This window comes from Solanum stenotomum, chromosome 12 (genome assembly GCF_019186545.1).
Source record: "Solanum stenotomum isolate F172 chromosome 12, ASM1918654v1, whole genome shotgun sequence".
NCBI lineage: Eukaryota > Viridiplantae > Streptophyta > Magnoliopsida > Solanales > Solanaceae > Solanum > Solanum stenotomum.
This window is the reverse complement of record NC_064293.1, coordinates 36,574,438-36,602,202: the sequence shown is the minus strand read 5'-3', so window position 1 is coordinate 36,602,202 and position 27,765 is coordinate 36,574,438. Positions and strand designations below refer to the sequence as shown.

Sequence of the window (27,765 nt, the reverse complement as noted above, 5' to 3'; positions counted from 1 at the left end):
ACATAGCAGATGGTCTCAAACTCTTATAGGAGCATGAGAGTCTTAATAAAAAGTTGAGAGAATTGTTGATCAAAACACTCCTAAACTTGGCAAAAATTTAGGGGTGTATTTTACTCATGTTGCAAATAAAGGGGTGTTTTTAAAACTCACACAAGTTCGGGGAGCAAAATTCACGCCAAGTTTAAAGATATTTTCGATACAAACAACTTCCATCATACACATTTCATTTACATATTTTCCAAATTAGGAAACAACAAAGTGTAATAGCTTAATGGTTCTATGGTGTAGTGGTTAGCACTCTGGACTTTGAATCCAGCGACCTGGGTTCGACTCCCGGTAGGACCTCTTTTTTTTTCAGTTTTATTTATTTCCCTTTTTAATAGAATGTATAATAAAAATCTAAAATTATAAAATCCATCACTAACAAAACAGTTGGCTATTGATGATTACATTATATATTAATAAAACTTTCTATTGTTTTCAATTCACATATATGTATGATACAACTAACAATAAAAATTATTAAGTCAGCAGGGTGGTGTATGCGCAACTTTATTCCTACCTTGTGAAGATAGAGATGTTGAGACCTTCGGTTCAAGTAATGCTTAAATGTATTACTCTAAAATTGTGATGACGTGAAATTTTGGGAAGAAATTGTTTTGTGATTGGTTAGTTCAAGTGTATGAAAGAATTTGTGTGTCAAATCTCAATCTCCATTTATTAGCTCATTTCTATTCATTTTGACACATGAATGACAAAACCACAACAAGAAGAAAAGAAATAAAAGGACACGGCAATAAATAAATTTTTTTCTATAGTTCCCAAAAATTAAAAAAATACAATTTGTTTAAAGAAGTAACATTGGGGTCAGTCTCTCCTTTTGTTTCTATAATTAGATATGTTTGGGAAATTAACAAAAATAATAAATAAAAAGAATGTCAGATCGTTTTCAAAAATTCGAAAGATACAATTTATGACTAATGAGGTTAACAAAAAAATACTCTGTAATTTTATACTCTTTTTTTTAATCTAATACTCAAAAGTAGTTTTTAACAAAAATTAACCATATACAAATTACTTTATTTAAAAGTAGTTATTGATCTGAGAATTTTTTTTAAAACAAAAATACTTTCTCATTTTTCTTTAATATATTTTTTTGGTCATACAGGCACTTAGCCTAAAGTTCAGGAGCTTTTAAGTATAAATATTATATATAGATGTGCGGCATATTCTAAAATATTCTTTAGTTCTGTTCTAAAGTCGTAATAATTAATTAAATCAATTTTGTCTTGTTCTTGAGATGATTCCACAAATTGAATATTTATCTTCATCCACTAAAAATGAGATCTAAGATTCTTACGGATGGTTTGGTTGAAAATAAGTTATTATTATGAAATTAATTATTTCGAAATAAGTTATTTCAATATATATAAAATAATTTATTCTATCATTATAATATAAATAGCAGAATAAACAGTCTCAAGACTATCTAATACCTCCAACCAAATACATGATAAAATAATCATACATTTTATCCTAAAATTATTATATTTTATATCTCACATCAAACGACTCCTAACAATAAAATTCTATCATTAAAAGGCCAACTTGCTATACCCTATAGAATTAAATGGACAAAGTTCCTACTCAATGGAAATTGTTACTTCTTCGTTTTTTTTTTTTGCTCCACACATTTGGAAGATCATAAAGTGCACTAGTCTCCTATCAATTTGTCCATTTAATTCTCTCTTCTTAGCTACGACAAAAGAATATAGACAAAGATTTTGTCTCATTGATAATTATTACGCGATTGAAATTGTGATGGAGTTAAGAAATTTTATGTTTGTTCTTTTAATAATTACATATAATTTAGTCAAATATTACTGTTTTAAACTTTTGGCACATAGAAGATTATTCAAAACTTTGATGTTTAATCAAATATTACTGTCTATGATGTTTATTGTTTAGTTATATTGTTCTATATTTAAATGCATCGTTGAATTTCATTTGCCAAGTTGAACAAAAAGTTGTATTAATGTGGATTAGCAAAAACAAAATTCATTTGTATAATAGGAAAATTCAATAAAAGGAGCAACTTAAAAGTTCAAAGACTTTAATTTTTGTGCCGTAGTTCAATTCTTTAAATATTTAAACTTATCATTCAGGATTTTAATTAAAATTTAAAGGTCACAATTCTAACTTAAACATGATTAGTGCTTTTCTTGTCTCCAATGTTTAGTTAGACCTTAATCTCCAATTTTCTATTAAATATATCTTCTTTTAAATAAGTACCTTGATTGGTAATCAATGGTAAATTATTTCCTATAGAAAATTTTAATAAATCGTTTATACTTTATTGTTAGTTTAAATTGAAATATCTATTAACTTCATTTCAATTCCCACATATTCAATCAAGTGATTGTGTTAAAATATAAATAAATATAGATAAATAAATTATAAGATCTTTTATTCTAAAATTACGAGATAATCATCGAAGTTCGAAAATTTTGTATAAATTTTCCTTTATCTTTTCTAAATGCATTATTGGGTATCTAGAGAGTTCTTCTGATTAATATATTTTGTATGTTATTACAAGGACGTGTGGGAGAGGAACTTTAGATACAAGTTGATGGCATTTTTAGTACTTGGCCGTATCATCATTTTGGCAATAATAATAATACAGCACATATACAGGCCCCATATATGACTAATTATTAATGACTTTATTTTGTTTCTGTTTGGTGAATGCACCATTTTGACAATAATAATAATAATAATACAGCACATATATAGGCCCCATATATGACTAATTATTAATGACTTTATTTTGTTTCTGTTTGGTGAAAGCACATGGCCTTTGTTACAAATAATATCTGCAAAAGGCTTTACATATATCATCATTAGTTGGACTGTTGGGATGTAACGATTCGTTTGGTTATTTTTAAAAAATTATATTATTTTAATTGTTTGAATAATTTATAATATATAATTAAATTAATTTTTTGAAATCATTTCGATCATATTGGATTTTTTTTATCGGTATGATTTGGTTAATTTTATTATTTTCTTTTAGAATATCACCTCAAAATATATCATTATTAAAATATTTCTTTCGCAAATATATTCTTGAAGAAGCACTTCAATTCTTTATCAAGAAGTCAAGAATGTAAAATCTTGTTGCTGCATTATTGGATCTTAAATATTTAGAGGAGTGTTTGCATAGGTTTTGATGTATTGTTTGATAGAGTATCTATTATAATATCTTTTAATTTTAAATCTAATCTAATTAAAGGTTAATTAAAGAGTAAATACCTAAAGTCATCCAGTCAACAAAGGCCCAGTTACTAGGTTATATTTATAGAAAAATGTTACTTATAAAATATACTATATACTAATTTTAACATATTGTTAATATATAAAAATATTACATACACGTGAGAATTTTTCAATTTTTCATAAATTAAAAAGACCATCCCAATTGTTCGGAGTGGTTCTACACTTAAAGAAAAGTCTGCGATTTTATTGAAAAATTGACATAAATTGATTGGATTCGGCTAGGTTCGATCAGTTTGATTAGTTTTTCATATTCTTTTAACACTCCTAATCATTACTCATATTATACATCACAATAATTCAGTTATTTCAATTTATTTGTCTTATTTTACTTTTTCATTTATTTAAAAAAGATTTATTTGAAAAAACATTTTATATAACACCTTTAAGATACAAAATTGAATAATATTTTCATATATTATACATATTTTTAAGTTAAAATTAATAATTAAAAAAGAAACTTCTTAAAAATTCGATTCTAAAATAAAAATCATGCAAACAAATTTAAACGTAAAAGACTATGAAACTGAACGAATTATCTGGTGCGAAATTGCGAGATACAAATTAAAGCTAATCTTTGCTTCTTTCTTTTCTTATTTCATGAGTACACTATTTCTTTTTTTATTTTTTTTATTTCATGAGTACACGAAAGTCATTTCCAAATATTTTTTATTAGTATTAAAAATATAATAACAAAAATCATAAAAATTACGTCTCAACCTGAACATGTTTTGGTCCATTTAGACCCATTTTTCTTCAATATTCAAAGAAAATACGAGCTATCCAGTCGAATTAATTAATTATGTTCATCTAATACGAACATTATAAATTTCCAGTTAATTAAACTTAACTTAGTATTTAATTAATAGCGTCGAATAACTTATCACATCTTTAACTCAACGATATCATAAATTTGTGGCGTAATTCTATTTAACTCTCCAATAATCCTAAGGGGTCGTTTGGTTGGAAACAAGTTATTTTGACATTAATTATCTCGGGATAAGTTGTCTCTAGATAAGTTTTTTTTTCCACTTGTTCAAAGTCCATATTGGAGCCCCGATAAAATCTGGATCACGCATTGCAGGGTCCATTCAGGGGTAGCGCTCCCAATAAGATTTTCTCCATACTCATGACTAAAATCCGAGATCTCTGGTTAAGGATAAAACAGTCTCAAACTACACTACAACCCATGTTGGTATCTCAAGATAAGTTATTTCACCCATGTATATGGCATTATGGCACTATGAAAAAAAATAATGGGATAAATAATCCAAGAATTANAGCGATTTTGTAAAAAAAAAAAAAAAAAAATTATTAAAAATCGCTGCCACAGCAGTGATTTTGTTAAATTTTGTTTTTATTATTATTATTAAAAATCGCTGCCATTGTAAAAAAAAAATAAAAAAATTGCTGTGGCAGCGATTTTAAGTCAGAATTTTTTTTTTCCTTACACATCGCTGCAGGGGCAGCGTTTTTCATGCCAAGTGCTATTATTTTCATGCCTATTATTACTTATTAATAATATAAAAATAATAAACAAGACGACAGTATACTCAATAAAATTGTTGAAGCATGAGGAAAATTGAATTATATATCATAAATAATAATAAAAGAATATTAATTTTTTTTTTAAAAAAAATTTAATTCTTAACCAATTCGCTGCTATACCAGCGATTTTGAAGAAAAAAAGTTATTTTTTTTTTGAGAAAATATGCAGCGATTTTTATTTTTGTTTTGTCAGAAGCCCTTTTGGTTAATTTTTTTTTTGATGTGCCGTTTTAGTTTTTTTAAAGAAAAAGCAACGATCTTTAATTAAAAAAAATTACAAAATCGCAGCAATTTTTAATTAGAATTTTTTTTTTTTTTTTTACAAAATCGCTGCTGTGGCAGCGATTTTTAATTAAAAAATTTTTTTAGACGAAATCGCTGCTATTTCGTCATTTTGTCAGAGGAAAATCGTTGCTGACGCAGCGATTTTGCCCTTTTGGCTAGAATAAAAAGTGATGTGCCCTTTTGGAATTTTTGACAATTTTTTTTGCCCTTTAGGCTCCGGACTCCCACAACCCATGTAGGTATCTCAAGATAAGTTATTTCACCCATGTATATGGCATTATGGCACTATGAAAAAAAATAATGGAATAAATAATCCAAGAATTACCTAATACCTCCAACTAAACGTGTGATAAATTAATCCTATAGTTTATCCTAAAATTATTATACCAACCACCAAACTACTCCTAATTACATTAACGAGCCATCACTTTCCCTACCATTAATACAGATTTAAATTTTTAATTGCACTGGTAGTTTGGGACAATAAATATCTGCAATTAATTTTAAAACTGTGTTTCGGTTTCTACCCTTTAATTGCTGTTTTAACCTACTATTTTCGGTTCATAATTTTCAGATTAGCTATATACACGCATCTTACGTTATGCTAAATATGCTAAAATTAAGATCTAACTTAATTAATGTGATTTCAGTTTGCCCATGAAAATAGTTAAACATCTTAATCAAAACCATTAATCACTTTAGATTCGCAGGGCCCACACTATCTTTGTTATAGAAAGTATATCTACCCCCAGGCCCCAACGATTAGTTGGTCACAATTTTGTAAATAACTTTTATAAATAAATTTATATATGAGATATTTACCAAATGAGAAACCTATATATGAGAATAAAACGTATAAAATATTATAAGCGGTCTGAGAACTTAAATTTGATAGGTTTTGAATATCGTCAAACTAACTAGTAATTTTAATTACTAAGCCTGAAATTTAATTTTTATATAGATAGAGTTCAAGTCAAAACTATTACGTAAATAAATTGAATTAATAATTAATATTATATAAGTTGTTGCCTGATTTGAATTGAAATAGATCCCAGTTCTAAAAAGGGACCATTTCTACTTAATAACTAGTCTACACATATCTCCAAAAGAAATATTCTACCTGTTTTAATTTGTTCGACTTAATTAAACTAATTAGGACTTCAAACACTATTCGTTTGATGCTTAAATAAATTATTTTGATTTAAAAAAAAAAATAAAGTTAACACCATATCAAAGTCAAATCAAACCACAATGTTACGGTAATTTTTAATTTAAAGTAAGTTTGATTTGACAAGATAAAACAAAACAAGATAAAATGTTACATTAAATTCGACATATCCATTTCAAAATTCAATCTCACTAGAACCTTCCTTCTCTTTCTCGTTATTTACGGACTTACAACATGCTAAAAGCAAAAAGTTATTTACTTAGTTTTAATTTATTTAATCTCTTTAAGTAAAATTGTGTATTTTTAAATATTCATTAATTTTATAAATATATTAAGTGAAAAAATGAAAGTGAAAGATTCACTATTTTATAATAAAACAAAATAAAAATGAAAGTATATCAAACAAATTGAAGCGGAGAGTATATCTATTTATTTTGAGAAAAAATGAAAGTATATCTATTTATTTTGAGGAAAAATAAATGAATGGAATGTCATCTCTCATAGGTTATAGCCAGTAGTCACCACCTATAAATACATCAATTTCTTCCTAATATTCAGCCTAGAATTCACATTTCTAACCCAGCACCAACTAAGTCTTCCGTCCTATTTTCCTGTAAAAGAATTCTCCGGCGGATCTCCTTCTCTTTTTTATTAGTACTCTTTTCAAATTCCGTCGAATATTCGCATTTGCATGGCAGTAAGTTTTCTGAATCGGGAGGTATCTGATCTGTGTCTTGGTAAGCCGGCTTTAAAGCCTATTCCAGCCAAAGCCACCGTATCGGAGGCGTTGACATTGTTGAAAAAATCTGGCGAGACTCATGTAAGCGTTTGGAGCTGTGACCATATAAGGAAGGTTGTAGAAGAAGGAGGTGGAGGAGATTCTGTGTGCCGCTGTATTGGTAAGATCTGTATGGTTGATGTGATTTGCTTCCTCTGTAAGGAAGAGAATTTGGCTGATCCTTCTAAGGCTCTTCAAACTCCCGTGGAACAGATTTTGCCTAAAGGGAATTCCATTGTCAGACATTTGGATCCAAATTCTAGGTAATTACGAAGATTTTTTTCTTCATTTTGAATCCAGATTCAATTAGATATGATTTTAATTCCTTTTCTTGCCTGGTAAATGGTGATTAGAAATTATATTGAGGTTGGTTGTTTTGCAATTACATTTTCTTCGAAGCTTCAATTCTTCTCTTAGCTCATTTCTATTTTGTTTTAGAATGAAGTAGTACTTTTAAGATAATGTGTGGGGATAACTGCTAAAGAATGTGCTGAAAAGAAAAAGAAGACTCAAAATCCCAACTTTTTTTTCATCAGTTAACTTTGTATATTCTGATTTCATTTATTCTAATTATAGATCTAAGGTTTGATGCTCCCTTTTTGCCCTTTCTTGATTAAACTTTCTCGTTTATGTACCACAACCTTTTGGCACATTGAGAAATGAGAACGAACCATTCTTTTGAGACTTGACATGTATGTGGAGTTCATTCAATAGATGCTTTGCTAGACATTTATTATGGTTAATTTTGTTCTTGATAATATTGGCTATTTGGCTACCCTCAATTGGTTTGAGATTGAGTCATAGTTTCGTGAAAATATTAAGAAATATGACGGAATCTCATTTATTTTGTGTTTGCTGGTACCTGTTATTGACTTATGGGTCAAAATGGTGAACACAACAAGTTATGATAGATGAGATCAAATTGAGATGTATTGATGTGATTTGAATAATCTTGGGTGTTAAAGCATTCTTCATATGATCTATTTGAAGATTGATTATTGACAGGCTTCTCATGTATCTTATCTTTTGTTGTTCAGCTTGTTGGAAGCAATAGATTACATTCTTGAAGGTGCACAGAATCTAGTTATACCAATTCAAAACTACAAGAGCACCCCTTCGAGGAAAAAACTTTTGAGTAAAGCATCATTTTTGACTCCCACAAATCATAACGGAGTTGAATACTGCTGGCTAACTCAGGAAGACATTGTCCGGTTCCTTCTGAACTCCATTGGAGTCTTCTCTCCTATGCCTACTTTTTCAATTGAATCACTCAATATCATAAATCACGATATGATGACTGTTAGTTATCATGATCCTGCAATTTCTTCTTTGGATGCCATAATTCGGGCGTATATTGAGCAGAGCTCAGTTGCTGTTGTTGATGAAGACAACCGATTGATTGGTGAAATCTCTCCCTTCACTCTAGCCTACTGTGATGAGACCGTTGCAGCAGCAATCGCGACACTTTCAGCTGGTGATCTCATGACTTACATTGACTATGGTGGTCCTCCAGAGGACTTGATCGAGTTGGTCAAGATGAGGTTACAAGAAAAGAAACTTGGGGCAATGGTGGAACTAATAGATGAAGAGTTTTCACTTTCTTCATCATCATCTTCTGCTTCGAGCTGTTCATCAGATGATGAATCAGGCTCAAACAAAGTTACTGTGCTAGGACGATATTCTTCAGCAAGAAGATCCGAGGCAATTACTTGTTATCCATGGAGTTCATTGGTGGCTGTGATGATCCAAGCTCTAGCACATCGTGCTAATTCCATTTGGGTGATGGATGAAGACCATAATTTGATCGGAGTTGTAACATTTAAAGGAATTCTGGAAGTTTTCAGGAGTATCGCTAATGCGAAGCGTAAACCAGAAAAGGAGAATACATCAAAGCAATAATACACAATTAAATGTCATATATATTGTGTTAAATTTTTTTAAAATGTCATATTTATTGTGTTTTTTTTTTTTTTTTTTGAAAAATGGGACTATGCTTGCATAAATTTTGCTTAAATGAACTGAAGACTTATTGGTAGTGATTGAAAAACATTTTGTTTGAACTACTTCATTGGTTCTTCTTTACTTGTCACTTGGCACATCCATTAAGAAAATAATTATTGATATAAGTATTTTGTCAAATTATTTCTATTAAATGATGTTAGTGTTAGGTTTTGAAAAATAATTTAGAAAATAAATATTTAATGATGAGGGTGAAAATATAATTGTATTTTTATATGTTAAAAGTGACAAGTAAAAATGAAAATCTATTTAAAGAATAAGTGACAAATATTTCTTATTCTTTTTTGGAAAAAATCACTCAGTATATTAATCAAATGACATTTTGCTCGATGCGAATGTACATTAAAGAGGAAAGAATCTGAATTTTGTGTGGACTATAATTTTTCAATCAATTATCCAGAAGCTCGCAATTTTTTTTCTGCAGATATTTTTATTATTACAAGAAATGAGAGACTAATGGATTGCTCTCTGAGGAGAAAAACAAGTTTTTTTTTCTTTTCTGGAAATACACAATCATTTTGATTTGTTCGCATTCAGCTAAGTCTTAGAGCCTGTTCGGATTGATTAATTTTAAGTATTTTAAGTCAAAATAGTTTTAAAACGCTTTTGTATCATTTGAATAAGATAAAAAAAAAGTGTTTTTAAACACTTTGTTTTAAGCTTACGTTAGGATTTTTAACTTATGACTTATAAGTCACAAGTCACAAGTCAAAAGTCGATCCAAATAGGCCTTTAGTATACGAGTTAACCGAGCCACTATAAAAAAAAAATTAAATGACAAAAGACAGACGGAAAAATCACCCCAACTTTAGCCTGTTATGAATGATGTCAAGTCACCAAATAATTCCAGTTTCAGTTACATTGTGTTCTGGAAAATAAGACATACAAGTGCTTAATGTCAGCTTGATGATGAAATGCCAGCTTTTATAACAAAAATCACCAAGTGACAAAACCAAAAAACATGTTTTCAGGAATGTCTGTCTGTCTGTGTCATGTTTATTGGTTTTACACAAGGAATTCCGTAACAAAATGTATATATATTTATAACGAAATGTATAAATATTAAACGTGACATTCTTAGAAACAATGAGTCTTGTGGTGCAAGTGGTTTACAAGTTCCTTGACGATACGTAAACATGAGTTAGTTTTGATATCTAATTTTGGTAAGTAGTTTCTTTTAGTCATCAACCTGTAGTGATACCGCGAGCTATGATAGTAAAGGAAACTGAAATTAAAGACAAGTGAAAACAATTATGCAGAATTCGGAAGAATTGCCACAAAACCGTGTAAATACAGCTGCTAATGGAACCAGTAAAATATGTTGTAGTAATCAAAGAAAATGTAGCTTGAGTTTATTCTTGATTTTTTCTATTATTTGACAGATGAATGAGAAATTTATATTCAGTAAGCTCCCTGCTTATTATCTCAACCACATGGTACTGATAAATCTGTAGGCTGTAAGCTTGGCTTATGCAAGGGCTTAATATTATCAAATGGTGAAAAAGAAGGATAGCCAAAATTTTATTGTATGACTATCTATACCAGTACTTGAGCTCAGATATACAGGATGACAAGGCCTTTTGTGCTTGAAGGTTATCGGAGTCCATATGAAGGGCATCTTTGTATAACCTTTGAGCCTGCTGCAATAACTTCACCTTCTCTCTACTTGTTCTAGGCCGTAGGCGAGATCTGTGCTGCAATGCTGTGGCCCATCTGAAAAGAGCTTCACGAAGAAAATTTGTCGTAAGCCCACATGTTAAGTAATCCATAGAATTCTTTTGTTTTCCTTCTTTGTGAAATAACTCCATATTAATTATGTTGATGCTACTCATCCATTAAAGCCTAGCTATACAATGACCAACTCAATACTATTATTATAAAAACAATGAGCGGCATATATGCAAGGAGAGGAGGGCTGATATTTGCTTTCCACGCGCTCTTACTAGTTCATTTGTTATTATCCAACTTTAAGTTTGCCAAAGATAACACATCAGTTTTACCAGTTCAACTTTTAGCACAGCAGAAAGAGACTGGAAGAGAATATCAAAAAGACCATCCATCAAATGGCATAATCAGCTGGCCATGAGGTGACACCAACTTTCTCCTTTCATCAGTTAATGATCAAAACATTAGGAACTTATGACGAAAGAAGTGGGAGGGTGAGCTCCTTTATTGTTGATAGATTTCTTGTAGCTCTACCGCAAAAGAGAGGAGGAGGAAGAGTTAAACAATGGTCATTGCTGGAATGGTTATAAGACCAGGATTCTCACAAGTTATGGTAAAATACTTCTTCCTACTTCTCTTGTTAAATATAAAGACAAAAAAAGAAAGACGACCATGGATTAGTACACATAAAAGACACTAAATTTACAGCATAGAAGAATAGTTATTTCTCATACCATCAGGTGCATATACATTTCCTCTGGAGATCATTGCATCGAACTTATCAATTGCAGCCAAGAAAACTTTGTCAGCATCACGTGCAGCACCCTGGAATTTGGCAGAACAACATTGACCATGAAAGGGGTAGAAAAAGGTTCCAAACAATCTGGTAGCTTTAGTGAGAGCAGAGAACTGATAAGCAATGCTATTTGAAATTAGTTCATAATATGAGATATTAATCTGATTTCACAATTTTCAGTTCAAACCATCAGAAAAAAGAAAATTAAACCAAGTAATCTTAAGAAAGATGCTTACAGGTCCAATGTCTGCAATCAACTGCGCACGCAACGAGAGAGCAATCCCCCAATTATACAAGGCTCTCATATCATTCCCATCTATTGACAAGGCAAACCTATACTGTCTTCCTGCCTTAATAAGTAGTTCTTCACACTCTTCACAGACATTTACAAGATAAGATGCAATTTTTTCTTCCCTTGGAACCATATCATCTAGCGCATCACGTATTTTAGTCCGTTTACTTACTGATACAGCATCAGTTAGTAAAGCTCTCAAATCACGGCTGATCCTTAACTTAAGTTCTCCATGAAGAAGGTAAGTATTTCCCAACTGCCCCACAGCCAATAAACTCATGGGCCGGATATCTATAGCTTTTGAGAGCAATACGGCAGACTCGTAAAACGCATTCTCAGCATGCTTGTCGCCGTCTTGCCTCCTTAAACAGTCCTTTGCTTCTTGTACTAGAAAATTAGCCTCAGTAAGGTACTTATTAAATTGCAAATCGATGGAACCTGTTGAAGATGGAGAGTGACCAAATTCAAATTCATTTGAGGCCTCATCTCTTGCCATGGAGGGTTCCTTTTCATGATTTCTCATTTCCTCTCCAAGAAAATGCCTGTAGGTGTCTTCATCATTTTCTTTTCCACCAAAATGGCTCCTTACTCCTTCAAAATTCCCGACCTCCTTTTCATGCAACGAAGATGCTTCAGTTTTACTTTGCTCCATACTGACGCTAAAATCAATAGAATCAGCTAAACCATCATCAGAACCCCAAGATTCAAATTTACTAGGATGACTCATTCTATGAGACACCTGTTGGTTCCTCATAAATTGTACTCTACTTGTCTGGTAACTATATTCTTCTCTGTTGAAAACTGATTTAACAGTGTTACTATCCATCTCGGAGAAATTGAAATTTCCATCAGAAACTACATTCATTCTGCTAGCCTTTCCAGATGTCTCACCCACTCTGTCTTGTCCAATGGCATCATCATCGAAACTGTGCCTTGAAGTGCCACTAATGCCGTCTAGATCCATATCAAAATTCAAATGTCTTTCTTTAGTAGCAGAACTCAAGATATTCCCTTGCTTAGAGCCATTCATCTTTCTGTCCATCAACTCAGTCTCGCCATGATCTTTCATTTTACTAGACTTCGAACCAGACTTTGTTTGAAACAAACCAGCAGCAATCTGAAAGAAGTCGAAGCCATATTTATCCGACTCCTTCTTCTTCTTACTTGATTTTTGACTGATTTTTCCCCCCATTTCTTGGCCTTCAATTGACAAACTTTCAATACAACCTTCTATAACCTTTCTAGCATTGAGAGCAGAAAAATTCATAGATTCCAGACTCTTTTCGAAACTTTGCAAATCATTCACAGTAATTTGATTACACTCAATACCTTTCCCAACACCCTTCTTCAAATTACCAATCTCCACATCTACCCCACTAAGAAAATCCACCAAAACCCTTAGTTTCTCAATAAAATCTTTAAAAATCTGATCTTGATGCAATCTCTTATTACCATCTAAGTTCATTTTACCACCATTAAAAACCCCAATTGAAAACCCAAGTGCAAAAACAATAACACAACCAGGAATTGCTATAATTGAGGAAACTTTCACCCTTGAAATAGCCAAAGCACAAACAAACCCCAAGAGGTACACAAAGACATACTTTTTATCATTAATTCCTAGTTTATTAAGAAAATTATGAAGCTGGTTGGACTCACCAGGGCTAATTGGAGCACCAATGAAACTTGGGTCATCCCAGCCACCACAAGATAATGAATCAGAAGCTGTAACAGAGCATAAAGTTAGAGTCTTGGCAGTACATGGAAATTTTCTTGGAAATGGATGAGTGTTATGTGGGGTTTTCTTGGAAAGTTGTGGAAAGTGAAAGAGAAAATTTTGAGGGAAAATTTGAAGATTGAATCTTTTTGTGATGAGGGTATTCATTTTAGCATTGATTCTATTGTAAGATTATTATGAAAAGAATCCAATCTCTCTGGTTTTTCTCAGCTCAAGGTTCTGAACTGAGAGTTTGGTGTCATTCCCCTGTTTCTGGGGCAGAATGGCATTTTCGTGAATATGATAGTGGATAGGGGTACTTGTGTCTATCAAATTATCAATTTTTACCAAATTTTATTTGTTATACGGAAAAAGATCAAAATTGCTCCTGAACTATGCGAAATAGACCACTTATACCCTCCATTACATTTTGGGATCAAAAATACTCCCACAGTTATCCCAGGAGACCACAAATACCCTCAAGAGTTAACACCCTAATTTTTTAGTGACGCGGCAAGCCACATGAGACTAATCTCTCTACCTAAACATTGCCAACTAAGATTCACAACAAAAGAACTTGACTTTTGTCGCCACAAAATCCCAAAATATTGCCACTAAAGGTTATGAGTGATTTTTAGTGACGACTAAGGCTCCAACAACTATTCGATAGTAAAACCTATTTTTTCAACGAAAAAATATGATAATTAATTTTCGATTGCGACCTAATTTTCTAAAATAAATAACTTGCAATATCCATATTAAAAACATCCAATATTATTACGAAAAATAATCAAAATTACTTCTCGATTCAAATCTCCTACTATATATATATATAATGCATCATTGTACATTTTATACATTTACATATGACATAAAAATAAAACATATAGTTTCTTCAAACTCCTACTTAAACGATATCATACTTGGTTTTTTAAAAACAATGAAGAAAAAAACACAAAATTAGAATTTAATGTTAAAAACTTTTAGTGACGATTTTCTGGGCTTTTGTGGCGACTGTTGTTGCCGCTAAAGGTCTAGTTCTTTTGTAGTGAATCCTAGTTGGCAACGCTTAGGTGGAAGGGTTAGTCCCACGTGGCTTGCCACGTCAACAAAAATTTGGGGTGTTAACTCTTGAGGGTATTTGTGGTCTCTCAGGATAACAGCAGGGGCATTTTTGATCCCAAAATGTAACGAAGGGTATAAATGGTCTATTTCATATAGTTCGGGGGCAATTTTGACCCTTTTCCGTTTGTTATATTAGTTTAATGTCTACCCAAAATACAACCTTTTTAATAAATAAAATTTCCTTTAGGTCCGTCCACCTTAAAAACCAAAACTTTATAAGGACTAATTTTTCCTATGATAAAATCTCTCCCATGTTGTTGTTGAATCATTAAGTAGTTGACAGGTAGGTAGCTGGTTAGAATTATGAGAGGTATTAGTATTTTTTTATTTTTTTTTGAATAAAATTATTCGATTTTCGAATTTTGAGAATGAAATCATTTTAATCAAGGAATATTTTATGTCAAAGTAATTTTTTTTGTGTGAATTTGAATGAAAGATTAAAACGAATAAAATGTCGTTGTTTCATTTCGTCTTGTGAATTCGTAATGAGTAACATTAACAAAATAATATGGCAAATTACAATCCAATATGTACTAGTACCCACTATATAATTTTTAAATAATGTATATTTTATACTAATTATGCATAAACTATATATATATATATATATATATACACACGCATACACAATTATACATATCAAATCCAAATGTATATGTAGTGTATACTTCGAGCCAACAGAAGAACCCAAAAGACACGGGGTTTGTATAAGTGGTGACAAAGCCCGTTTCTTTCCACAAAATAATTCTTTTCGAAAGGCCCAACTAGTCAAGGCCCTGTCCAATAGTTGTTGATAAAATATAAAGGCCCATAAATTAACAAAAATATGCAAAAACTCAATTAGATTCTGGTGAATTGTATCGAATTCATTTTCAATTAGAGAGCGAACAGTTACCTTATAAAACTTTTCCTTTTTCCTTTAGTTTAAGTTTAACTCATTAGGATTGATAAGGTAAGGCCTACCCCTTGCTTGTACTTATCCCAGAGAGTTTTTTCTATTTTTAATGAAAGACCACTAAAGACTTTGTCTGGTGGTAAACTTGCCAAAAAAATATATGAAGAGAGTTTAACTCATTAAATTCACATTATATGTTGAATGATTGAGAAGAAGAAATGGTAAGGCAGGGCCGTTAGAATACGAAATTGCTTAAAACATGAAACTATATCAACAAGACCAATCACAACTTGTTCATCGAGAAGTCACTCGTGACACACTGACTAAAAATTATCTAGGAGCAGATAATAAAACTCAAATAATGATTTTATTTATTTCATTTTTTTTAAAGTGAGACAATAATATATTCGAAAGTCATTTAGCCTTTTAGTTTTTTCAAAATAGTCGCTTTGTGGGTCGGTCACGTCAATCAAGATCAATATGTAAACCACAATCGCTATTTTATTTTAGTGTGCACTCAAAAAATATAATCCATACCAGATTAGTTCAATCTTCAATAATGCAACAAACTCGACTGAAAAGCACAATCAAAAGGAATCAGTCCTTAATACTCCCTCTGTCCCTAATTACTTGTCCACTTTTGAATTGACACACCTATTAAGAAAATAATTAGTGACATAGTGAATTTACCATTTTACCCCTATTAATTATGAAGTGGATGAAAAGTTCTACATTTTTAAAAATAATTAGTCATTTAATTGAGGGTATAATAGGTAAAAAGAATTTGTCCTTTCTTGATTTGTTAAAATAAACAAATAATTAGGGACAACTATAAAAAAAAAAGTGGACAAGTAATTAGGGACGAAGGAAGTATATCATAAGAATACATCTGTTATGCCAATTCAACCACTGTTCATACTAATCAAAATTTTACGAACATCAATGTACATGTAAAAAAGAATGTTGGTTTCTGCTCAATTTTACCATCTTAACTACTTTTTTTGTCTATTTTTAGTTGTTATGTTGCACTTTCAAAAGTTAATTTGACTAATTTTTAAAGTTAAATTAGATTACATTTATTTGATATTTTAAACAAAAAAATTTAGATAGTCTAAAACTATACGAAAAGTACTATTATAACAATTTTTTGTTTATCAATATGATGAAAAAATACATCGTAAAATGTTAGTTAAAATTCTTATAGTTTAACTTTAAAAAAAGAAATTATGACAATTAAAAGTGAACTGAGAGAGAATAGATACACCATGGATAATGGTACCATAATTTAAATTATTATTTTATGACCACTGAATTGGCCCATTGGAAACGTATATAATTGAAATCTTGAAGTGATCTTGTTACTTCTAGAATAATTTCGATTGTTCTTTTTGGACACTTTGTAACTTTTCTAAGGGGGGTTTTATCGTCAAAAGAGTCCAAAAATGTTTAAATCAATAGTCAATTTTTTGAACTAGCCGTATCCCATGCCTTTCGATTGTTTTGTATGATTACCTCTTTCAATTTTACTCCAATGTTCAAATCACAATATACTAATTTAGGTTCTTGTAACATCTTTTTTACCCTTAAAAATTATACTAATTTAGTACTATATATCTCTTTTAAATTCCTTCACAAAATTATAAAAGCAAAATAAGAAACCTATTTCACTTCTTCGCGTATAAATTCCTAACATCAAATAAACCCCTCACATATTTCGTTCCACCTTATCCCATTACTTGCACAAAATATTTATATCAAATTATAATAAAGTAAAAATTTATATTTATCACATTTCTTTTAATTTAGAATAACAGTTGGTTTCGATAAGTTTAGGGGACGTGTGGTAGTTGATTTGTAATTTTGAATTCCGCATAACTAAGACATATCATATATAAGTTATGAGAAAAATTATGTATAATTTATACATGATAAAAGGTGGAAAAAGTAATATTTATATAACTAATACCTACATAAAATAATACATACATAACTAATTTCTATATTACTAATATCGATATAACTCTAATTAGCTACCAAACGATCCTAAGTTTTACCCCATAAACATGATAAAATTTCAATACACTCAACTTTAAAAGGAATCAAATTAAAATATTGAGAGATTCTCAAACTAGAAATACCTTAATCAAATAGGACAATGAATATTGTAACATTGAGAACTAATTTTTTAAAAGGAATAAAGTCACAAAATAGTCAATTTATATTTAAATTCCAACTACTAATACCACTCTTGAATTGTTGTACCAAATTAAAATGCGCAAAACTAGAGGACAATAGTTTCCAATTGTTTTACAAACAACTAGCAAAGGAAAATTCCGGAAAAAAAAGAGTAAAGTTTTATTTAAAATAGATATTATTAAATTATCATAAAACAGTAGTTATGATATTATTTATATGTGAAGAAATAGACAATTGCATCTATGTCCTTATCCTTATTTGATTGCATGGTTTGAGGGATAGTGATATTGAATGATAAAAAAGATAATGTTTTTTTTATATTATATGTTTGCCTATTCATTTTGACATCAAACCCCACAATATATATTCCCCTATCATGAAGCTTCATTATCTCTATATATTGATTATGACCCACCATTTATAATATCTTTTTCCTAGCTTTCATCATCCAACTAATCAATTCTTTCACAATTTTCCTGTGCAATTGTGCATTCATTTATATTAACCAATAAAAAAAAAACCATAGGTAAAGTGATTTACTGCTCAATTGGGAATTTCTATTGCCCAAATATAAATATTAAATATCGAATGTAAAATCAAAAAATTGCACAAAAACAGATATTTAATTGTATGGTTTAATTTTTAAATAAATTATTTTTTAATTTTTATTCTTTTAACAATTGAATTTATGCTTAGCCGGATATACACTTTTTGAAGGGGGAATGATATAACTTATAAAATATTATAACATAAAAAAATATAAATTTATGCTTGATACTAATAATTTATTTTAAAGAAAAATATAGAGATCATCATAGATATTGTTTTGAAACTCAAGGGTTGTGGTGGAGTGGTAAATACTCCATTTTTAATCAAAAGGTCTCGGGTTTGAGTTTTCATTGTTAGGGAGTGCTTTACCCCAAATTTCTCGGCGCGAATTCGAATTAATCAAGCTCTAATATAGGTACAGAACACTGAATGGAAAACCAAAATAAACCCAAAAACTTCTTGATAATGAATTTGAGTTTTTTTACAAAATTAGATCCAACGGATTCTTTTCAAAAATGTATTTTTTTCAATTAGATTGTAGCTGATGATTCTAACCTTTGACAAGTTAACTTGGTGATTATTCCATTAATAGTATAATAGTATCTTTTGGCAAAAAAAATGTTAGAAAAAAGGCATACATATTTAATATTTAAATTATATATACACAAAAATGAAGTTTGGAAAAATGATATAAAATTTCCAAGAAAGTTAAAAAATATGAATATTCTAGTAGACTTTGGCACCACAATTAGTTAGATTTAATACAGATAAGTTAGTTTTAAATACTCTTTACCAACCATTGGCCCCATGTTATCTATTGACTTCTCAAATTTTCAAAAAAATGCTTAACATAATATATAAATGTATTTAATTTGATCTCAATTAATATATATTTTCTTTATTCAATAATATTTGTTTACTATACTAAAAATATATGTCCAAAAATACTTGTCAATTTTATAAAATCCATGAATAATTTTACACTAATTTATCCTTATCATTAATTATAGTAATTTCCCTAATAAATTTTTCAAAACATTATATTTATTATATTTAAAGGGTAATATAGTAAAATTACTCTTCTATTTATAATTTTTTCAGAAGTGTGCCAAATCAATAATGGATAACTATTATCGGACAGAGTATGTTTTTTAATTTTAGGTGTTACAAGTAACAGGATGGCTAGTTTTACGATGCTCCATCTTTTTGTGTCTCGTTTATTGGAGAAAAATATGTAGGTGCAAGTGCAATAAGCAATATTTTTGGATCCAATGGATCCCAACTTCTCAAAATGTGTTGAGGGGACCCGCATTATTTCTTGGGATACATGCAACAATATTATCCAATTCGTTTTAATTTACGTGATATAATTTGAGTTAATAGAATTTGTGTTGCTAAAAGGAAACTTTTAAAATTGGTGATTTTAAATATATTAACTTTTTGTGTGGTTATAAGGATTTTTATTAAGAGTAGGTGAAAGATTTAAGATTAATTATTTTTTAATTTAACAATCTATTAGTTCCTAATTTACCCTTATTATTAATTATAGTTATTTTCCTATTATATTTATTATATTCAAATGGTGATATTGTAAAATTATCTTTCTATTTATAGTTTCTTAAGAAGTGTGCAAAGTCAATAGTAGAGAGTAATTATTGTTGGACAAATAGAGTAATTAGCAGTACACCCATGAAAAACATAGAAGTGTTATTGTGGTGTTGGTACAAGTTAGAGGAGCCACCTTGAGACCTGAGTTTGAATCCAACTAGAGTATTTATTTTATTATTTTTATTTTAAATTTTTAAGTTTATCGTAGAGCTCATATTTGAGCTAAGGTAATATTGATGCTCCCAAAATCTTTAAATTATGAATTCGCCTCTGTTTGAGGGCAATCCTTTTTTTTTTTTTTTAAACAAGAGTAAAAAATAATGAAAGCATTCTGAGATTATTATTTTAAAAGCAATCAATATCACTGATACCTTTATCATCGAAAACTTGCCTTTTTATCATAAAAAAAAGTATTGCAATAATGGAATAATGTAATTCTGCGCTTTGAATGATGAAGAAATATTTTATAATGGTTAATTCATTAAGTTTGGTAAGGATTTGGTCATCATTAAATTAGAATTAAATGTTGATGCTTGACACTTGTAATTTTAGTTTAAACAATCATCACACTTGTAATAAATCTCCCATATATAAATTTTAATAATCTAATTGATTTACCTACTTTCAATCAAAAGTCAACACGGTTGAATCATTAAAAATAATTTGGTCATTTTGATCTTGGATTATATATCTCACCAAAATGCTTGAGATAAAAAATGGGTTAAATAATATTCCTTTCATTTCAAAATAAGTAAATTATTGATGCAATGAACCCTCGCTAAGAAAAAATGTTTAGGACATAATCATCACTTTTCATTTTTTTCCTTTTAGTTATTCTCAAACTATTCTTGAAAATATAAATAATTCAAAAGTAAAATCATAAATATGAGTAGTTAACTCTCTTGATATTATTACCTAAAAAATATAAATGAAAGACAAAAATGAAAAAAATAATTCCATCAACTTTCTTGAATTTTGAATAATTCACTTATTTTAAACTATGAAAAAAGCTCCAACAATTAACTTATTTTTGAAACGGAGAGTGTAATTAACTTGTTGTTTTTGGAGATGTCTTTTGGGTAATATTCGCTTTATTAACATGGACCACCGAAAAAATATGATATCGTGTCATTAATCAGAAATTTTGAGTTTAAATTTTCCTAAAATGAAATCCTATATATTATAAATTTAAATTAATCAAACTTTAATACAAATATTAAATATCAAATTGAAAAAAAAAAGATGGACTATGGTTCTTTTCGTGGTTCTAATATTCAAAATTGATGCTATTGAAAATATTGTATTTTATTTTTTAAGTTGCAATATTCATCATATTTTAAAAATAAAATGAAACTATTACGTGTTGTACAAAATTTAATTTCTTTTTATCATTTTTTTAATTTGGTATCGAACATTTATGTTGAATTATGACTAATTTGGATTTGTACCAAATTATAAATTTTTATGTTAGAATTAACTTTTTCCTTTTTACGTTGATTTTTTTCTTTTTCATTTTGAACAGTTGAAGCACTTGCATTGAAGTTTGCGCTGGAATCTCGTGATTATACTATATGATATGGAATGATTATAAATTAAGATAAGGTCAAATTAAGATAATTACTTTTCATTTAAAGAAAAAAGATAAATTAATACTACAAAAGGAAAATAATTAAATTATGAGGGCCGTACAAATTAGGTAAAAGGTCAAGAAAAGAGAAGGCGAGTGGCAAGAAGGTAAATAAGCGGAATCGAAAGGGCAAAATTAAAGAAGGATGTGGGGTAGCCGTCATCGGTGCGTGGAGGAAAAGCAACCGAAAGTAAAGGAAAAAAGTTGCAGACAAAACAAAACTAACCAAACAAAAACACAACAAATAAAATAAAAAAATTGAAAAAAAAAAACAGATAATAAAGAGAGAGAAATAGAAGAATTTGTCATCATGTATTAAAAACTGACTCAAAATCCTGTTTACACTTTACTTTCATGTCAGTTTGTACTATATTTACTATCTTCAATAATATAAAATAATAAGTCGATATCATATATCTAAATTAAAAATATCACTTATTTTGAAACGAAGATAGCAGATTCACGGAGCTCAAATTGATGTGCTTGTTTAGTGGTCCATTAATTTTGATACATTACAATTCCAAATTTACCCCTAGTATATGAGTATTATTACTTTTGAATCCTTTTGGGTTGTCATAAGTTCAAGTCCACGTGTCCAGTTTATAAGAACTCTTCCATTTTTTTCTCTTTCTTCATTCTGTACAGTAAAAGAAGCAGAGAAAAAGAAGAACAAACAGAGTCATCAAAATTTGGGGAAAATCTTACTAGAGAATCGAATAGATTTTGATTTTGAGGGAAAAAAGGGGTGGTGTATGAGTGGATTTGTGATGGTAAGGAGTGTTTGGTTGTGAGTAAAATTCGGTTTTGTTTGGGTTTTGGGTGGTTAGAGAAAAGAGCGAAAGAGAAGGAAGATTGGAGATATGAATAGAGGAGGAATTGGAATTGGAGGGCCAATGCGAAAGTCCTTTAAGGACTCTCTCAAAGTTCTTGAAGCTGATATTCAGCATGCTAATACTCTGTGAGTCAACTTCTTCTTCATCATCAACAGCCTTAAAAAAACAGAACTTTTTTGTTCATCCTTCGTTTTGTTGCTCTTGTTTATCTGTTATGCTTGGGGATGAATCTCTATTGTTGTTTTCTGGAGTTTTACTGTCATTCTGTAAGACCCTTTTGTTTTTTCTATTCCTTTTTTCACTTGAGAGAGATTTTATGGTTTCAGAGTCTAGACCATTTCAAATTTCAAGTCTGCTCTTGTTTCTGAAATTTTGGTTCAGAGGTGATTTTTTCTGGGTTTTTTTTTCTCATTGTTTGCTGGTCTATTTTGTTTTGAATGATTTTTATGATATGGGTTTTTGTTTCTTGCTAAAAAGTTTGAAACTTTTTCTCTGATTTTTCTGTTTCTTGATTTTCGTTTCTAACATTCTATGAGTTCTTTTTTTCTACTGTTCTTTATGCAAATTGAAAATTTTGTGGCTAGATTTGCTAAGATTTGGTGGCAGTGATGACACTCTTTTTGCCTTTCCCTTTTTGTTTTTTTCTGTGTTAAGAATTGTGGTGCTTTTGAATAAGGTTGTTATCAGTGTTTGTTTTGAGTTCACTTCTTTGATTGCTTCAAAAGGAGATAAAGTTATCATTTTTAAGGCTAATCTGATGCTTAGCTTCTAAAAGCGTCTAAACTCTAATATTATGATTAATAAATAGCCTTTGTTTATGATTCCAAGGCATACCTTCATCTTGACTATATCCATTTTAGGTACTTACTGTAAGGTAAGTCAGCTAGTTTTCCCACTTTTTTTTGTGGGTGGGTGTGGGGTAGAGGTGCTTATTTTTGTAAAATGGTGTGTAATTCCTTGAATTTCAATTTGTTGCAATGTGGTTACATAGCTGAACAATCATAAGAGGAAGTAAATTGTTGCATTGTCCATTCTGTATTCCTTGTTTCTGCCGTTCCGGTTTTTTTCCCCACTTTCCTCCTTTATTAGTGGCATTTGCAATTCAGTTAGGTTGGTTTGATGAACTTTTTTTGTTCTGTATGGTGAACATGTTTGTCTGGACCTGGTAATTCAGTGTTTAGTTCTTCCTTGATAGTCCTGTCATTTGGAATGTGATTGTTGGAATTTGGGTGCAGGGCATCTGACTTTCCCCGAGAGTACGATGGAGCTTGCCTACAGATGAGAATGTCCTACAGTCCAGCAGCTCACCTATTCCTTTTCTTAGTGCAGTGGACTGATTGCCACCTTGCTGGTGCCCTTGGATTGTTGAGAATTCTTATTTACAAGGTATGGATTGTTCATGTTCATGCATTGCTAATTCCTTCTATTTCAAGCTGTTTTTCATGCTGCAATAACGTGGCGTTGGACTGGATTTTCTTTGGGCTCTAGGTTTATGTTGATGGCACCACAACCATGTCAGTTCATGAAAGGAAAGCAAGCATTAGGGAGTTCTATGGTGAGTTTCTACAATTTCCTTCATATTTACATTCATGTGAACTGTTAAGATAAATCAGCTATACTGAATAATGGTTGCTAATCATCATTAATCTTGTGCAGCTGTTATTTATCCCTCCTTACTTCAACTTGAAAGAGGTGTTACTGATTCAGAAGACAAAAAACAAAAAGCAGTTTGCCAGGAGAGATACAGGAGAAGAGATGATGAGGATTACAGACAATCTTCTGACTCGGATATTGAAAGGGAAGACGAATGTGGAATCTGCATGGAAATGAACAGCAAAATTGTCCTTCCCAAATGCAATCACGCCCTGTGTTTGAAATGCTATCGTGAATGGTATGTTTAATGTTGCAGTTTGTGTGAGATAGAAGATGTGTGTTAAGTTTAACTACTATATTCAGTTTTCTATGATCGGTGGGCCTGGTAAATTTCGAGTCACTTCTGAAGACGTTAACTCTCTCATCCCACGCCAACTCCACATTTCCTTTGCACTCTTTCTAACCCCTTCATACACTTTAATGTGTTACATAACAGCTGCCGATTGCTACCTGGTGTGAGGTCCTGTGGGTGGTCCCTCTATCAGGTAGTCTGGGGTGAGGTCCTGTGGGTGGTCCCTCTATCAGGTAGTCTGGGGTGTTCTTTCTCTATTTATCAGGCTAGCTATTTCAAAGATGTCTAGGGCAGGAACAAGTTAATAGCTAGGTCTGGGTTGTTAAAGGGTTAGGTCAGTATTTAATTTCTTGTGTGCATGTTAGCCACATAACTTAATGATACAAAAGTCTTTTTAGTAAGCTGGTTCTTTTGTACCTTAGTTTTTGAAATTCATTATAGAGATGACATGCTTAGGAAAATGCCTGCATCTGTATCTCCCCTTCCTTTTGTATGGTTGGCAGTTTAATAAATTATAATAAATGCTTCAGATGGGTGTCAGTTTCCCCCTGTGTCACGGTATAGTTAAGCAGAGCATGGTAAAATGGAGCTACGTCAAGTGATATAGCTATATAGCTTAGGCTGGTCTGCTGTGTGTGCTTATACATTCTTCTTTATTGTTTTCCTGTCTTTATGATGCAGTGCCCATGTGCAGGGGAAGTGCACTATCCTAAATTGTAACTATTATTTCATTTTATTGAGCGAGTATTATCACTGTTAAATCTCTATATAAAACTAGCAGTCATCATCTTAACTATCTGTATTTAGGAAACATGTTACAGCCAGTATGATTTTTCCTGCTAATCAGTAACTCTGAATTGTCTGAGAAGCTGGAGTGCATCTCTGCTCTTTCCCATCACCATAATACTGGGTTTCAGTGTCATCTTTTGAACATACTGATCCGAGATGTTTTTTTCTGAGAATCTCCCCTGCACGCGGGTGGCATGGAGAACATCACTAATAATTAGTCAAATGAAAAATTGGTGAATTAAATGCGAAGAGGCAGACCTCCACCTCCTAACTGAGCCTCCAAGTTTTTTTGCTTGATGATGACAGATTTTTGTACAATATAGAGATCCTGCAGACACCTAGATGTGCTGCTATTCCGCAGATTGTGGGTGCTATTCATACAAACCTTGCAGCTAGGACTAGTTTCCTAGTCCATGTAAATATGCTTCATCCATTTAACCGCATTTGGAGTAGTCAATGATATTAGGTAAGGATATCTCTACAGTCATAGGTTGCTGCCGTTACATGGGGGATGTTTCTTAGGAGAAGTGAGATAACAGGTTTCCAATGAAAAGGCCGCACTTCCAAGGGGTGTTATGTTGACAGCCCATTATAATGGAAACATTAGTGGCTTGTTCGATGGCTCGAACCGTGATCTATAGATCACACGGAGACAACTTTACCATTGCGTCTTACAACCTAATGGGAAATTATTAAGAGGGAAGAAAGGGAAAAGCACAGTGGCGCATTTCTGCATTCTGAGTTTGTTAAATTGATTCGAAGCTGCAGCAATCTCCTAAATAGTGGAGTATTAGAAATTATTAATTTCCTGTGGCAAGTGATATATGGAACTTAGTAGTACCATTTTCTCGTTAAGGCCCTCTTTGGGGATAATAGCAGCTCTTGCTGGCGGTCAAGTACTTCCTTTTTTGGGTCACTATTGCACTCGTTTCTACTAGGGCGTCGGTACTTTATTACTCTGCAAAATATGTATATTCAGCATTTTATCTCCTTTCTGTACGGCTAATTTTGCTTGTACAACTACTCAAACTGAGAATTATCTAATACAATGCATTGCAGGCGTTCGAGGTCACAATCATGCCCTTTTTGCCGCGATAGCCTTAAAAGGGTAAACTCTGGTGATCTGTGGGTATACATGGACAACAAAGACATCGTGGACATGTCAACAATAACAAGGGAGAATCTGAGGAGGCTATTCATGTTTATAGATAAGCTACCCTTGATCGTTCCAGATAATGTTTTTGATCACTATGATACTCATATAAGGTAGATGAACAATGCTTTCATTGGGGGGGATTGAATCATACTAAAGATCAAGAAATTGGTCTCGCTAGATTTAGAAATGCAGGTGGATTACTTTATCACCTTCTGATTAGAAGAACCCGACCGAGTCATCGTGGTGCAGGGGTTGAAGCCAAGTTAGATTAGCCAAAAAAAATGGAGCTTTTTAATTGTACCTCCTAATTTGTACATACCTGTACAGTTCCAGTTTAACTTCTTGAAAACACAAGTGTACCCTTTTGTTGTTTGTTTTCTAATCTTCAAGTATGCCATAAATACCAGCATTTGAGCTATCTCAAGTGCAGAGTTTTATGGTTGCTATTTATAAGAGTGTATAATTTATGATGTATTTAGTTACCAATCTGTAATTTTCCCTTTTTTTTTGCAAGCATTTGAAGTAAGGTATTGCTGTTAATTTCTTACCCAAGGATATGAAATGGTTCAGAAAATGAAAAAGTTCGCATACGATTTTCACTAGGCATCTCAACCCTACACTCTATTTTACTCTCTAAATATGAAGTTCTCTATTTTTTCATATAATCAACTCCAACCTAATTCTCTATTTTACTCTCTAAAAAAGAATATTCTTTTTTCTCCTCAATATTATATTATTATTTCTATTTCATTTTTGTTTTCGTATTCCATAATATAAATCTTTCCTTTTTTTCTGAATAATCATCCTATATAATTTCATGTAATATAAAATTTTAATTTTTTGAATTTTTTTATTTAATATTAAATTATATTTTATAATTACGAATAATTAAAAAAAGAAATCAGCAAGCATAACTGCAATCACAACCACAACTTCTCTAAATCATACACTAATTTCTTTTTTGAATATCGTTAAATCTAGAAACGACCTACTGGGTTACTAAATTATTGTTGTGATTTTTAAAATTATTATGTTATGCATTGTATTGTATTGTTATCTTGTATTTAAATTATTATGTAATGTATTATATTTTTAAATTAAATTTTTTAGCTCATCATTTAAATTTTGTGCATTCTTCGTAGTGAAAATTAATAATAACATCAAATTGTATCACAAAGTGACGAAAATTAAAAAAATATTTAAAATATTATTAATTCGAGATGAAAGTAGTATATATAAAATAAAATATTTTTAAAAATGTTATATTACATTTAAAAAGAATTGTAAATATTAGAGATTTAATTAATAGCCTTATATGAAAAATAATATGTTAATTATAAAATAGTAGAAATAATAATATAATATTCAAAAAGTGAAATAGTAGTTCTCCAAATTTGAAGAAGTACTATTCAACTCTCTATAATTGGAGAGTAGAGGGTAA

At 30.7% G+C, this 27,765-nt stretch overlaps 3 protein-coding genes and 1 non-coding gene across 4 annotated transcripts; 3 read left to right on the top strand and 1 right to left on the bottom strand.

Moving 5' to 3' along the window:
* Positions 1-273: 273 nt before the first annotated feature.
* On the top strand, positions 274-345 carry TRNAQ-UUG (transfer RNA glutamine (anticodon UUG)). Its single transcript has one exon. It is a non-coding gene; the product is annotated as a tRNA-Gln (tRNA).
* A 6,543-nt stretch (positions 346-6,888) lies between these two features.
* Positions 6,889-9,089, top strand: LOC125846263 (CBS domain-containing protein CBSX5-like). The gene is made up of 2 exons (XM_049525641.1): positions 6,889-7,375; positions 8,150-9,089. Exons 1-2 carry the CDS (start codon positions 7,026-7,028, stop codon positions 9,009-9,011), a joined length of 1,212 nt encoding a protein of 403 aa, XP_049381598.1. The 5' UTR covers positions 6,889-7,025; the 3' UTR covers positions 9,012-9,089.
* Positions 9,090-10,448: 1,359 nt separating this feature from the next.
* On the bottom strand, positions 10,449-13,843 carry LOC125846256 (uncharacterized). The gene is made up of 3 exons (XM_049525634.1): positions 11,829-13,843; positions 11,531-11,621; positions 10,449-10,854 (listed from the first exon to the last, which is right to left on the bottom strand). Exons 1-3 carry the CDS (start codon positions 13,767-13,769, stop codon positions 10,664-10,666), a joined length of 2,223 nt encoding a protein of 740 aa, XP_049381591.1. The 5' UTR covers positions 13,770-13,843; the 3' UTR covers positions 10,449-10,663.
* An 8,370-nt stretch (positions 13,844-22,213) lies between these two features.
* Positions 22,214-26,806, top strand: LOC125846269 (E3 ubiquitin-protein ligase AIRP2-like). The gene is made up of 5 exons (XM_049525648.1): positions 22,214-22,559; positions 23,670-23,820; positions 23,923-23,989; positions 24,091-24,325; positions 26,228-26,806. The coding sequence occupies exons 1-5, from the start codon at positions 22,462-22,464 to the stop codon at positions 26,436-26,438; spliced, it is 762 nt and encodes a 253-aa protein (XP_049381605.1). The 5' UTR covers positions 22,214-22,461; the 3' UTR covers positions 26,439-26,806.
* The last annotated feature ends 959 nt before the right edge of the window (positions 26,807-27,765 follow it).